At 41.3% G+C, this 15,552-nt stretch overlaps 1 protein-coding gene across 3 annotated transcripts; it reads left to right on the top strand.

Moving 5' to 3' along the window:
• The first annotated feature begins 1,998 nt into the window (after positions 1 to 1,998).
• LOC137199393 (bcl-2-modifying factor-like) lies at positions 1,999 to 15,537 on the top strand. Of its 3 annotated transcripts, XM_067613670.1 has the most exons (5): positions 1,999 to 2,181; positions 4,177 to 4,367; positions 5,004 to 5,206; positions 6,323 to 6,435; positions 10,264 to 10,346. In XM_067613670.1, the coding sequence occupies exons 2-4, from the start codon at positions 4,202 to 4,204 to the stop codon at positions 6,404 to 6,406; spliced, it is 453 nt and encodes a 150-aa protein (XP_067469771.1). In that variant the 5' UTR covers positions 1,999 to 2,181; positions 4,177 to 4,201; the 3' UTR covers positions 6,407 to 6,435; positions 10,264 to 10,346. The 3 variants fall into 3 exon arrangements, with proteins under 3 accessions (XP_067469771.1, XP_067469769.1, XP_067469770.1); XM_067613668.1 differs by lacking the exon at positions 6,323 to 6,435 and having other exon boundaries at positions 10,264 to 15,537; XM_067613669.1 differs by lacking the exons at positions 1,999 to 2,181; positions 6,323 to 6,435 and adding an exon at positions 2,970 to 3,382 and having other exon boundaries at positions 10,264 to 15,537.
• The last annotated feature ends 15 nt before the right edge of the window (positions 15,538 to 15,552 follow it).

The raw sequence follows: 15,552 nt of genomic DNA, 5'->3' as shown, positions 1-15,552 counted from the left end.
ACATATACATCACAGACTAATGCATGCTAATGAATAACTTAGGTTTGTTTTCTTAAGATATATGTGCTGCCATCACTAGTGTATACTTAGGTCTTTCATTAATATTTCATTTCAGGATTTTCGAAAATAAACAAGTAAAACGCTTAGTAAGAAGTTAGCATAAAAAATCAGACTTTTCCTCTTTTTCACAACTTATATTTCAGTGCATTTGAACATTTTACCATGTACTCTGTGTCAATGGCAGTGATCTATTCAAAAGACTTTCTTTGTAGTAATTACAGGTGCATTCTTGACAGTCTATTAAGTTGCAGGAAGCCCTTTTGTTTGGCTGGATCACAAAAGAAAGCTGCAACTAATGCTCCCACATCTTTGAGCTTTTTGTTGTTTACAGTGGTCACTCACGCAAGAAGTGATCAAGTTTCCAATATCACAGCGAGTGAGGAAACCAATCCCCTCTTCCACAGTGCATACCCACCTCTTTGGATAGGCCGCAGGTGGAATGAAGTCCAAACCTCAAGGTCTATCCAATTCAGGCAGGACAGAAGGGAAGCAGAGAGCCATGACTTCTCACACAGCTGAATGACAGGCAGAGAGGAAGAGGAGTTGGGGGAAGGGTGATGCTCTGTGAGAGAATGCAGAGGGTCTGCTTCAGCTCCAGCTGTCCATGGGTTTATTGATCAGTGACAGCCCTGAGGGGAGGGGGCAGATCACCAGCACCTGCACTGCCCTCCATAACAAGAGGCTGACTAGAATCAGCTCAGCATGGACGTGGTTAACTGTCAAGCTATGTGCTCGCCGTAAATAACATAGAAGTGAACTGAGAAATATTGCTGGTGTTTTATTTCATTGGGCAATCTCCAAGAAGCACTCACACATTCTTAAATCCTCTGGAGGTGCTGGGTAGCTTCTAACTGGACTGATAAATCAGTCATCATAATCATTAAGAACTAATTAGTAAATCAATTACTTGCGTTTTTGTCATGAGCTGACATAAATCCTCCCATGATGACTGTTTTAAGACCTAATTTATGGTGTCAAAGCGATGTGTGTGTGTACAAACAATGCACACACACACACACACACACACACAAACAGTATGTTTACTGCTACAGGTGCCTCATTACAGTTGATAGATCAAGATCTAGACCACTTCCAGTGAATGTAGGCCATTTGTATTAGATAAAAATTCACATGATTTCTCAGTGAATACGTTGTTGTTGTTCAGAACATACTTGGGTATTCAAAAACACACATCTGGCAGTTAGATGTGAAAATGATGATGAAATATACTTGTTGAAATGAAAATGTTGAAATGGGAAAATCTACTGTTTGTTAGAATAGTATAGTATAGTATAGTATAGTATAGTATAGTATAGTATAGTATAGTATAGTATAGTATAGTATTGACCTCAAGATGGAACACTCTGATTACAATAGATAGACAATCAATTGAATAGACACTAAATAAAAGACCAGGACCATATTCTAACACATATTGATTATAAATTGCACAATGACAGTGCCAGCATGCAACAGCAATACATTGTATTATTGTACAATATGTAAGTAATACAGGGATATGAGGTAAAGTACTACAAATATAAATACTGAGCGATATTAATATATAACACAGTGCTATGTAGCCGCTTATTGCTAATTCCTTTTTCTCTTCAAATACTCAGCAAAGTCGCAGTAAAGCTGCCTGGTGACAACAGTGTACACTTTCTGTGGCTGTGAGTCTGTGATCAGATGAGCGCGGCAGTAAGTGTGAAAGCGGTCTCGTGCTATGGGGAATTTCCCGTCCACGTGTCTGAATACGCGATGGAGAAGGCGGGATAAAAACAAACGCGACGATTGGTTACAGCAACGGAATGTAACTGCATCTTAAAGGGGCGCGCTCTAGGTCCGCTCGGATGCAGTAGAGTTGTCCGACAGAAATACACGCGTCTTTAAGGGTTGGTTTATTTACCAACCTAAACGCCACGCCCCGGCGGCGGAGTCAGTTTGGAGCTGACGTCGGCGAAATGAAATCGCCTTGTTGCAGTTTTCCTCACAGAATGGAAGTTGTCGTGGAGGTGATACGGACTAAACTTGCTTGACTTGGCAGGATATTGAACTCAGTGTCCTTTCTTTTTTTCTACAAAGTTTAAGACTGCCGTAACAACGAAGCCCATCTTTGTGGTAAGTTACTTGAGGAAACACTATTAAAATGCTCTTTTCAACGCTCACCAGCGAGTGTTAGTAGTCGGCTTTAACTTTAAGAAACATCCGCGTCCTTTGGAAGCAACAAAACAACGTGTCGTTGTTGTTGTTGAAACAGCTGCAACAAATTAGTTTCGACATCTGTCGTGTACATTTGTTAGCTGACTTTACTGAAACTTCAAAGTCGTCTAACTAAAAATGATATTTAATTAACACAGCCTGTCATTCATACAACAGAGATTTGAATTACACCGGCTTTCCCGGTTTACACAGCTCAGGCGGTGAATGGACTTCAAACTGCAGGGCTGTTTTTGCCGCAAGTCTCGTGTTTCAGACCTTTATTGACAACTGATTTCTTCATATATTAAAACGATTTATGTGTGTAAACGTATAATTACACATTTTAGACATGTGTAGACGTTTCTTTTCAGGATGTGCTCATTTCTTTACTTTCTTTGCACGCGCTTATTCGAGCCATTATCAATCATTCATGAAATAATGATTGCAACATATTTTTATTATAGTTATTTTTTAGCCTGTTGATGATTAATTTCTGGATATTGTAGCTAGACTCTGACTGTGCTTTTAGCTCGAGTACATCATGTGTCACTTATAGCTTCGTTGCTTCTGTATAATGCTACATTAAATTGAAATAGTGTGATGTGAGGCTCTTGATGTCGTTGGATAAAAAGTGTGTCAGTAAGAGCTGCATAACCACTACCACCACCTTCCCTTTTGTTAGAGTTATTTTGTTTGCAGCAGGGGGAGCCACTGTCTGACACAAACAGCTCATTGCCTGGTCAGTAGAGCTGTGCAGAAAGCAGCCCAGGATATCTGGAAGTTAAGCTTAGGTTTTTTTTTTTTTCCTTAGCCTTCCATGTTCTTACTCTATGTTTGTCAAAACAAAGCATTAAGTGGTTTTACACACAGGGTTTATTGTGAAGGCACACAGTATATCGTGAGGTCTGGGCATGTTAGAGACAGGCCAATCTGCTTATGTGGGGTGAAGAAATGAAAACTCCCTCTCGGGGAGCTGGCAAGCTGACAGACCAGGGTATGGAGAGTGGCTTCGGATTTTCCTCAAAGACTGTCATTACCCTTCTTCTTTGGACCCTAATTTGGAAGTGTGGTGGTAGCCTAACCCTGTATTACAACTCGATGGTGACTTGGGGGTGAGCTGGTGAGGCAACTTGAATTTCATCCATATTTTGATAACTCTTTGACCTACTCAATGATTCAGGGTTGAGTGCAGTGCATCATTGACACTGGTGAGATTCCCAAGTGCTCCTTAAGAATCTTGCCACACTGCAGCAAAGTTACTTTAATGATTTGTGATCATGCTTTTTTTAAAAATATGTTTACATATGGTGTAAATGTCAGTTATTTTTATGTGAACTAATTCTTACAACTGTTTGCTGTAAATGTACCAGATATTGGTGATGTATGCTGGTTATCATGTTTACATTAATTTAGAAGCCAGGCTCCTGTCAACAGGGCTGCTCAGCACAAACAAGGAGAATCTACCTCTCATTTAAACTTGTCAGCCAAACTCCCAGTTATGTAAATGTAACTCAACCAAGTCTCTTAACCGCAGTGAATTGTGTGGTTTAGTCACTGAGATGAACAGAGCCATTTGTCTAAATAAGCACTGAGCTCTTTGCCACAAATAAAGGCAGACCGTTTGCTCATTTTCTCTTCCCCAACTTGTCCAATGTGGTTTTATTGATTTGAGGGCACTCATTATAAACTAGACAGGTTGTCTATAATGATAATGAATGCTTTGGAAGAAGGAATGTATAATGAATATGTCTGAGATCATCTCATCAGGCCTAATGCAGGCTTGTCCAAGGTTACCATCATTAGCTGCAGTGAAGGAAACTTGGGATGTCTTTGATTTATGTACTCACTGGAAGATAAATCTCCTATATTGAGCTGTTGTAATACCCTTTCTTTCTCTGTCATTTTACTTTTAAGGCTGCTCATCTTATAGTGCCCCCGCATGGACGATGAGGAGGATGATGTGTTTGAGCCAGACCCCTGGCGCACCACATTCAGGGAGATAAAGTGTGAAGACCGGGGCACACAGACACCTGGCCCTGTCCTGGCACCGACCAACGGCATGCTGCCCTGTGGAGTTGCAGAGGAGCCCAGACCACTCTTCTACGGTGAGGCTGATGACATACAGTATTTCAAAAGAGAAACAGGAACAGTGCCATGTGCATGATAGCCAGTGCTATAAAACCAGCAAGCAAAAGACTGTAATATCAGACTTACTGTGAGAAATGGGTAACAATGTTGCAGCACTGATCTCACCCGTGGCGCCTGATAGTCGTGATCACAGCAGCTTTTATGGCCTGTATGGAGTGTACCCAGCTGCTTTGCTATTCAAAAGGCGCCAGACTGGCATTGTGACTGAAAGGACGTGACAGAAGTGCTCACCTGCATATGCAGCAACTGTACAGAGAACTGATAACCAGTGACAGCAAAGTTACAATGGCGCCAAGCAATCATTGCAGAGTAGCTCCATAACAACTACAATAACTGACCTCAAATCAATGTTATGTCTGTTTGTTGTTTTTGATTGACCTTTGAAACTGTTAACTGACTCACAGTGTTTGATTGAAATGAAAACGCAACAGCTGCGAAAGTAGTGATTTAAACTAAGCAATCTGATTTGGTTCTTGGCTGCTCTTTGTACCTGTTGCATCATCAGCATAGACAGTAAAGAACACCCTGTTAGGTGTCATTGCTGTACATACATTTTCATATTAATAACAAGCACCGGCCTTGACACTCAACAGGCTACGCAGGTTTTCGATTGCACTTCCCGGCACACTTTGAGCTCGTTGGGGATCAGGAAGCGAGGCCACAAGGGAGCGAAGAGGAGCGAAACGGGATGGAGCAGCGACCCCGGCAGCACCCTGTGGCACGCAGCATGGAGGCCTGCATTGGCCAGAAACTCCAGCTAATAGGAGACCAGTTTCATCGGGAACATCTACAACTGGTGAGGGGGAAAGACGTACCTTCCTGATGTTACAAACTCAAGACAGGCACGTTTGGCCTCTAGTTTGATGGCAGTGTAGCTGTGTTATAAATATTACCGTAACAGTTGACAAATTTGACTAATAGATACCACCAATAGAAACCACATGTGACCGCCAACAGGCAAACAAATCTCTTTCCCGTTACAACAACAGCTTCTGAATAGGACACACAAGCTGAGTCAGCAACATAAATTGCACTGAAAAGCCAGGAGGTTCCACTATTTCACAAATCAAACAGTCTCTATAATATAACACTGATAGCATATGAGAAAAACATTACAAACACTGCTTGGTACTTTACCTTCATAACATAGCAATAATAATGAAATAGTGACAAATTTCACACCTAATTATGTTTTTAAACAGGAGGAAATGAAATGAAATGAGCCAATTGCAATATTTTTGGCTCCAGTTTTTCCACTTGAATTACTGTCTAGGAGCTGAATGCTCATGTAAATGTTAACAGTGTAGTGTGGACTGGTGCCTGCTGAGTGTAAATGGTCAACTGAAACTTCAGGCTCATTATGTCAGTAGTTTAAATTGGTCTTACGCATACAACCCATACAGCTCATTATTGTAATTAATAATGACCTTATTCCTCTAGTTTCCACTGGCATTATAGTAGCGCCTTCCTACAAATAACATGTATCGCTACAGCCATCAAACTAGAGGATGTTTTGTTTGTGTGTGTGTGTGTGTGTGTGTATCTCTATAAGTGTGTCAAGTTTAGAGCCTTGTTTTTAAAGTAACAGCAGAAAAAAAGAGCAGTACATACATTAGCAACATATTCTCACACTTTTTTATTAATATTTTGATCACATTTTAATCTAGCAAAGATTTACGGTGGGTCAAAAGTTTGCTGTCTTTTATTGTGTTTGCTCCATGTTTGTTTTGGAGAGGCTGTGCACATGCAGAACTTTAGCCCAGCGTCTCACCCCCCTCTCTTCCCTCAAGCCAAAGACATTGCTGAACCAGGCCAGCCCTTCCCCCACCTTGCCAACCCCAGGCCCTCCCCCTGCCTCCTCTTCCTGTTTATTTCTGTCTCTTTCTCTCTCTCTTTTCTCCTGTTTCCTCAGTGTGCTGTGGAGGCAAGTGGCTTGAAGGATGCCTGGCCGCAAACAAGCACACAACACTGTGGTCAGGGTGACACTGTCCACTGAGTCCGTGTGCTGTGTAACATCACTTATATGTGGGTGTGTTGTAAAACCGTGACACAGTGTTGTTTTGTTGGCTGCACCAGCAAAAATATACATAAACCCTCAGGAGATTTTCTGTTCTGTAAAAGCACAAGTGTGTCGTTGCGCAAGTGGCTCACAGTCTAACACACATCTACATGTAAATTCACGCATGCACATTTGAACACACACATCCACACATACTAATGAGCCCAGGAAAAAGCAGAAGTGGCAGGAGTCTGTAAACATGTTGTAACCCGAAGCCAATGCGTGAGCCCTGAGGGGAACAGCTGTGGTTCCAGGGAGTCTCCAGTCAGCCCCTTCCCTGGGCGAGGAGCGGCCAGGAGACACCCAAATAAAAGGTCTACGCAGCCATTGGAAGGGGGGGGGGTAGGATCCATAATGATGGTATAAGCAAGTATATGAGGCAGTGAGGTTTGGAAATGAACCTCAAATGATCAAGTAACAACCGTCTTCAGTTGTCTTAAAACCTCCCTTTTGGGAAATGCTACCCTTCCTGCCTCACACATGATATAATTTGTTGTTGTTTTTTAAAAAACATACTCTGAGGTGCGAGGCAGTTTCTGATTCTCTCATCCGCTTATCAAGCTGAAGTTATTTATACCCTCGCAGCTCAGCATGACTCATGTATTGTGACACTGGCAGACGCACATAGACAACCAGACGGTCAGACAGGAGGGTTGCAGGGGTGTGTGTTTGTATGCGGCTGGGACCTGACGCACAACGAAGGCAGGCCTGGGTCAGGGGATGAGGAAGTGGCTTGCGCTCCCTTTGTTGGTTGAGTAAACATGAGAGAGGATAGTCAGAGTGAGAACAGGCCTCTGAAGTCACACCTTGAAGTTACAAGTGCCAGGAGACATATACATATTGTGGTAGTGAATAGAAAAACTTTTATGGTTACACCATGAAGAGTTTGTAACAGTAAGTTGCATAGAGAGCAGTATGACTACTGTTGACGCATGTCATTCAAGTTAAGCATAACAACGTTTCTGCCAGTGTGTGTGTGTGTGTGTGTGTGTTCTTGTCACAGTGGGATGTTTTTACAACCCAAACACCGATGTACAGTTTTGGATGCGTGATTCCACTGCAGCCTGTAATTTCTATTTCTGGTTCTGTGGTATGGTTGTGCAATTAATTGTATTGAGCGTGCGTGTGTACAAGCTCATGCATGAATACACCCATACTTGTTTTTCTGCTTTTTGCCATCTCTCACTTCTCACTATCACACGGTCTGACAGTCAGTACAAAAAGTCTCACTCAATAATAGAGTTAGTGTTTGTCAGCTCTCGCTCCCGTCAGTGGGTGATTGCAGTTATTCATTGCAGACACTTGTCCCTGAGCCATCCAAGTGCTTTTGACTGCATTCTTCTCGATGGAGTTAGGAGCGACGTGGCTGTGAGTGTTCTCCGTGGGAGCCCGTGGCCCCCGGCAAAAGCAGGGATTAGGTAGCGAAGGAGTGCTGGTGGTGGATGCTGACAGATAAATTGCTCCTCAGTCAGAGAGGGCTGGAGGGGACGCTGAGGTCCCCAGAGGATTGCTGACATTAGCCGGCTCGCCATTTGAGACACAGCAATAATGACAGTCACAATGGCAGGAAGACAGCTCCAGCCTGCATAGGGCAAGGAGCAGAGTTGGGTTTCATCCCCATGTTTTTTTAAGAGAGACGACTCCTGGTTCTTTCGATAGGAGGTGTTGAAAGCAGGGTTGAATATCGCTTGTGTGTGTGTGTGTTTGTGTGTGTGTGTGTGTGTGCGCACATGTGTGTCTGCACGCACGCAGTGTTTGTGGCTTTATCTCTTCGCTGAGGGCACAGCACTCTCTCCTTTCAGCACTTATAGAGGGGGGAGGAGTGGACTTGCACTGGAAATAAAAACATATGAGGCTGGCTTTGGATATTTACAAGTCATTCATTGGTCTGTGATGGTTTTTGTTGACGGTCCATTTGTGCTGTTCTCTATTATCTAATACCACAATCCTTTGTATTTTTCCTCGGCTTCTTGTCTCCTCCCTGATGTAACTAATCCAGAATTTCTTGCTATTGACGCTGGCCTGTTTGCCTGAGAGATAAGGGGGAGCTTCTGAGCAGCTGGCTTGACAGACAGCCCGCATGGGACACTGATAAAGCACATCAGGCTAGTGTCAGAGTGACGACACCGAGCATCTGGCTAGACTCTTGCCGCTCCATCGCCGGCTAAATTTAGAGCCAGAGTCTCATTTTGACAGTTGGTGGCGTGACTCATGAATAAGTTGCGACAGGCCTGTGCACACCTCTTTTTCTCACCCTCACTTTTTTTCACACTGTTTAACTCAATGTCACTCTCTCAGCTTGATAGAGTAGAGGGCAAAAGGTCACCATCATAGGAACATTCCATTACTGTTTATAAAGATTAATTTCTTCTCATATAGCTTGTAGTAAACACAAGCTTTGTAGCGTGATAAATCCTTCAGTTTACTGGTTGCACTCTTGGATGTAGTGACATGCAATATACATATGACTACAAATATACAGTCATTCTGCCTTCCTCTTTTCTGATCAAAGAGATTTAATTGACTGTAGCCTCTCATGTAATTTGGTTATACATTTAAAAGACTTGTGGCATGTCAGTGTTTACCAAGTATAGCCAAGCTGGCTGCCATCAGGGCCTCAGATGTATCACTGTGAGCTCATCCACTCTGCGCTGTAAATCCTTATTGCCTGTGTTTATATGAAGCAGACATTATGCTCGTATTATTTCCTTATCAAAATATCCCCAGGCAAAATTTAGATATGTCATATAACAGAGAACTGGTTTCATCAAGACTCCCAGCAGTCTGCTTTGACTTTTTTTTTTTTACCTCTTCTTTTGAACAAAAAGCGTAGAGTAAGTAAGATGCACACATGCTGGTTGGAACCTGACTACGCTTATGCAACACCCTGCAATGTTCACCACAAATTGATAAGAGTATAGAAACCCAGAGGCTTATCACAATGGCAGCTCTAACTAGGTCAATGTTTGGACACCACCTTAACAGTCATATAAATATGGCGTATCTAATCTCTGCCTTCAGATATTTTGGCTTTCGTAAACAGCAGAATGTTGCCAAGAGAAGGTAGTACACTTTCGTGCATTGTCATGACAAACTAATCTCAAGTCTTCTTAGTTTATGACCCTTGTGGTCTGAAAATAGCTAAAGCATTATCAGGCATGGTGGAGTCTGCCTTTCGTCTGCAGATGAGCTGTTTGTGTGCAGAGCTCAGCTACTGTACCTCTCTCATGCAGATATATTCTTTTGCAGAGGCTCCCTGCCCCTCATCAAGAGCTCCCTAATCCCATTTGGTGCAATTATCTTATCTCAGCTTCTCAATGGCAGAGATAGCATTATCCCCCTAATCGCACACAATCCAATTGGCTCGCAAACCTGAGAGAGTCTCCTCCTGCACCACTGCTGCTGGTCTCTGCCAGAAAGATTAGAAAAAGTGCAGCCCGTGTGATGAATGTGTTTATGGTTTGGAATGTCTGTTGGGAAGCCCGGATTGTGTCGGGATCCCCAGTCCGCACACAAAGGGAGGCCTCTCTAATAAGTATTGTTGGGGACAGAAGCAGACTGTTGTGGAAATATCAGCGTTGTTACGGTGTCTGGTTTTGTCTTACCCTCTTTTGAGTTGACCCTTTTCACTCACTGCCAATCAGCAAACATCACAGCCAGTATAAACTGAAGAGTACACTGAATACTCAATTAATGACTATTTCTAGTAATGCATTTTGCGATTGAGTTTCACCGTGGTTGCTGTCCACATGGATTTGTGCTGCTCTAACTTTTGTCTTTGTTTGTTGTTGCAGTATCATCGAAACCAAAGGAACCAGGGGCCGCTGTTGTGGCGCCTGGCCACAGCTCTGCTCAGCCTTCTGTTTGACAGAGGGTTCATTGCTGGAGGAGGTGGAGCAGGACGGAGGTGAGAGGGTCTTCCCCTCACGTCCGTTTTCATCATCTCCATGAGGAACTGGACTCCTAATGGCACTGTCAAATCTATCACGGGTCTGTTGTGGGGGGGGGAAAGAAAGGAGAGACAAAGGGTCACCGCGGGACGGAGACAACCAACTTTTATACAAGGACGTGTTTTTTTCTTTCCAAGAAGATGCCATGATGCTCCGAGATTCCTCCACAGGACAATGTTCATATTTTGGTATATGTGTGGTGTAGTAGTTTTGTACAGTACATTGTTCTTGTTAAAGTTTTTGCACTTCACAATGTATCCATCTTTAATGACCTCCACAGACCCTGGGAATGCCTTATTCAATGTGTTCTGCCAGAATGAGTATTGCGCAACTTTTACAGGCAAGATGAGATGGTTAGGAAATGAAAGGAAATGTGGTGTGAGGTTTTCTTTTCTGAAGTTTCCCGGGTAACCAGTCAAGTTGATTTACTAATTTCCAAAGAGGCAACAACTCAGAACAAAGCATTTTGCACCTCACCTCAATGGAACATTTATCTTTTCTTCTTATTTTGTTGTTTTCCTTTTTTGTTTTTTTTTTTTACTCCTCCATTTTCTTTGGTATGGTATTAAGTTTGAACATGATCCCCTTTTATCATTTGAAATATTGGGTAAAAAGTTAAGTTTCTGCGCATGAAAAAGTCCGCACACCAGGATATGCAATCTAAATATCTTTTAATATGCACATAATATTTGAGCCATGCTACATGTCAGACAATTAGGACTTTGTGTAGCTCAGTAAGTGTCAGGGTGGAGTTTACAGTTCCGAACATCGCTTACTGGTAAAACAAGCCTGGCGACTGCCAACATACCTGTGTATAGTAGCATTATTCAGACTGTGAGCAACCACTGCTTGATGATGTTTAACATTAGTAATGATGAATGAAGGATTATTGACATTGAAACCAAATTTCAGATAAAAAGGAAAGAATATCAAACCACGTGCAGTTAGCTGTAATAGTTATAATGTTAATTGACAAGACCATACAGTAACAAACAACCCAACAGTGAATAATTAACAGTAGTCAGTATGTAAAATCAACACATCGGTCGATATTGATTCGTTTTCACTTACTACTATAAGGGCTGTTTGTTATTGTGCATCTTGCCAGTTAATTACTTGCAGTTCATTATTATTTAAAGCTGCCTGTGGGTGGCTGGATGTTGTCTGAAATGTAGCACAAAGAAGATATTTAGATGAAAGTTATGGTGTGCTGACTCTTGCCATGTAGAATATTTTTGAAGGTGTTGCACCTGTGCACTAATTGCAACATTAGTCAAGCATATTGTTTATTATACAGAGTAAAGTAGTCTTTACCCAAATAGTAACAACTATTTGGCCAAGTCTGCCTTGATGATTTTATTTTTAATTTCAGTGACAAAGTATTCTTCCCTCATTTTGATCTTGTTCCCTGTTTTAGTCTCTTGTACAAGGTATCCCTGTGTTTTAGGGCCTTTTCACACCTGAAAGTCCGAACCAAGGTTCATGTTTTTGTTACATTGTGTACATTTGATCCTATTAGTTTTGGCTTCACATTGCGATTATGTGAGCGCACTAAAGAACTTTACGCGACATACCTACGTCCCGTCGTCATCACCTGCATGGGCTTCATCTTCCTTTACTTGACATTGATTGGTTTGTAGACAGGCGTGCGTTTGACATTGGCGCTGTTTGAGTTAATGGAGAAAAATGAATGAACAGATTCATTTTGTTGCCACTATAATAATATTATTATGTCATTATTTTATCTTAAGGTGGCATTGCTCTCCCGTCCTCTCATATCCTCTTTCTTTCATCCTTTCCGAAAATACCTGGAAAGTGTCAGCATTTTTAGTTTTTTCCACTTGACTTTTTATAACGTCGTAGGAACATACTTCAATTAAAAACTTGGTCTCCTCCTCTCCCCATGTGCTACCGGGGCTCATTTTTCCTTCCTGTAATTGGTCCAAAAGTCTGAACCATCCAAAAAAATTTCACACTAGAAATGACTCGAACCATGGTTCACTTTGATCTGGACTGCGACCACCTCTTTTTGGCGGACCAAGGTTCAGGAGGTTTCACACCTGTAATTTTGGTTCAGATCAAAATGAAAAGTCGCAAAGTCCGGACCAAGTGACATAGGTGTGAAAGGGCCCTTAGGTGTGTTCGTTTCATGTGATTGTTTTCAGACCTCCATGCCCTTGAAGTGGAGCTGTGGATCCACTGTTTTTGCACTAGACTACACCCTTCAAGAGTTCAGATTGTTACCAAGTTAACCTCTGTCTTGTATGAAGGTTTTCAGTTATGACTTGTTTTCTTGCCACAACATTTCAGATGTTTTTTCATTCACAAGTCCAAGACAAATAATCAATGCTGAGACCTGACTGAGCACAGTCTGGAATCTGGATTGGATATGGGTTCTGGAAATTTCATGTACCAACCTTTCAGGCTACAAAGAGTTTCTCGTGCCTCGATTGAAAGGTTTCTGAGTCCTGGTCTGTTTTTCACCCAGTGTGTGTACTGAACACCAAGCAATACTGTATAATCAATCTGTGAGAACAGAACAGAATCTTCTCCTCTCAGGCTACCTTTATGGGGTTTTACACCATTTTATATTCTGTGAGGTGATCTTGTATTGTCTTTGGTGCTCAGATCCAGTTTGGGGACGTTTTTAGTACACATAAACACCACTGACTCAGCAGTCAAACAGTCACTGAAATTAAACAAAAGTGACAAAGACTGTAATTACTGTTTAAATATGAAAATGTTTAAAGACACTGTTGAAGATGCTGTTTGTTTTATTTTCCATTGCTGAACCCAGGCCAACTTTTGGACCCAAGGAGCAATACATATCAGGGGTCTGTAATTACTTGCTCCTTACAATGTGTCAAGTTTATCACTGCATAATTAGGGTTTCCTCTCGTTTTCTTAAAGATGTCTCAGGGACAGACTTTGTGGGCTACTGGTAACCTTGAGAATCTGTTACATGGTTAGAGGAAGAGCAGTGTTGTTACCCATTTATTTATGATGAAACCTGTCGAGGTATTGTCAAGTTTTCTATTCAGTTAAAAATTTCTCTCGGCCAATCTCTCAGCACACACATAAAGGTACAGTTTGACTGAGGAGTCTGAGGCTGACTTGCTGACTGTGGTGGTGACGGGGGCTACTGAGCGTGTAGTAGTAGGCGTGTGAGGCGCACTGAATGTGGTTGTGGTTATAGTTTCCTGCGGATCCTGAACGCTGAGCCAGTCCATGTAGCACCCCATCTCACCATTGGCTCTTGACTCCCTCTTTGTGCTGCTCCTTCATTACATGGGTATTGCTCATCGGTTCATTTTCCTTGTAATTTATTTTTTTTCTCCTTATTTATTTTTGTATATTTGCCCATTTCTACTGTATACACTTGTGTGTGCAATGACTTCTTATTGTCCTTTTTTTTCTTTTGGTCTTGGACTTGTATATGCTTCAGTTGTTTGACTCTGTGCAGAGCAGGTTGGCCTGCATTGTGCCTGACACTGCTTTGTGTGATACTCAACCCAAATTCTATTGTTTTTTTTAGTATTACTTGTTCCCTGTATTTTGTGAGAAGTTTGTAGTTTTGCCCTTCATGAAGAACAGCAGCTAAGTTGAGTTTGAATTCATTTTGGTTTAAAATGGATTTCAAACGTTCCACATGGCCGTCATCGTATTTATCTATAGACAAAAACTACAAACCTCTTAAAGTCACCTTTCAAGCCTACAGGGGTGGATGTTTGATCCTCAAAAAATAGATTTTTGGGTGGAGTATTACTTAAAGGTTGTGATTTTCCAGGGATGGGCCCAACCAATTCAAACATTTTTCATTATCATTAACCACCCAATTCACCCAAGTCCTGGTTTGATTCTCAATCTGTGGTTTAGAAAAGCAGTAGCTTCAATGCAGTTTTGAAGTTTAACCTTCCAACAGGATATGACCATCCCCTTATAATTACTGAGTCATCGCCCATCCCACCCATTGCTAATGATACAGATTACATTAGAGAGGCTTCTAAACACATTTAAAAAAGAAAGGTTGCCTTCATATTCTTTTCAAGTCACAGGGCGTTGATTTATGTGTTTGATTCCTTAATCTTGATCATTGTGTTGTAATCAACATGCACTGGAAAGTACTTTGTTTCTGTAGATCCCATGGGTCCCTTATCTGTTGTGTGTTCATATATAGTATATACTCTGGATTGTTCTCATGGGCTAATCTTGCCATGTGTCAGCCGTATATCTGTGCAAGTAGGCTCAGAAGGATGGCCTGTTTGATTTATTGGAAAGGGAAACAATCTACCATGGTGCCCTGTAAAATTTTGTTAGAATGAGGTTCCCAAGCTGCACTCATCACAATATGTGCGAGTGTGGAGTATCCCTAGAGTGGGACATGTATTTTACGGAAACCGTCAGTGTCTTGAATTTTGTAGTCCACTTTATATAAATTTGAAGTTTTGAGGAAGGTTTTGATTTTGAATTTTTTTTTTTTTAATGATAACATTTCTTCTTCATGGTCTTTCTTAACTTTTTAAAATGTATTTTCTTAAGAAAAAGGGTCTGCTTTTATAAGGACAGTTAATGCTTGTAAAATAATTTTTAATACGAGTAGGATCCTTTTGAAGTCCATGAGATCAAGGGCATTTTTTTTATAAAAATGAACTTGCAACATTCCTTGCACATCTTATTGTGGTGTATAAACAAAACCAAGCAAACCAAAATAATTCATTGTTGTGGTTAATTTTGCTCGTTAGCTTATAACTATGAAATATTTGCCCTTCTTTACAGAACAGATTAAGTGTACATGTATTTCTAAAACCCTGGAATATGCCTTTAACTGCTCAGTTTCAAATGAAGTCTTGATTATCACACACTCTCTGTATACCAAGAAATGAGACCCAGCGAAAATGTAGCATTTTTGTAAACATTGACTGTGTGTTTTCGAGACTATACTGTGCACTCATTTTTGTGTTTATATATATTTTTTGGTTGTTGATATAATATGGAAGTAAAGACAATTTGTTATGTAGTGCAATATGCTGTACATAAGGAGCTTTGCTCTACAAATCTTTTTTCTGGATTTCTTGTTGTTTATTGGTACTTTTTTTCAATAAAATTTTATTGAAGGTGTCAAGTTGAGTCTTT

Source organism: Thunnus thynnus, chromosome 16, assembly GCF_963924715.1.
Source record: "Thunnus thynnus chromosome 16, fThuThy2.1, whole genome shotgun sequence".
Taxonomy (NCBI): domain Eukaryota; kingdom Metazoa; phylum Chordata; class Actinopteri; order Scombriformes; family Scombridae; genus Thunnus; species Thunnus thynnus.
The sequence above is the reverse complement of the archived record's forward strand: the minus strand, read 5'-3'. Positions and strand labels throughout refer to the sequence as shown.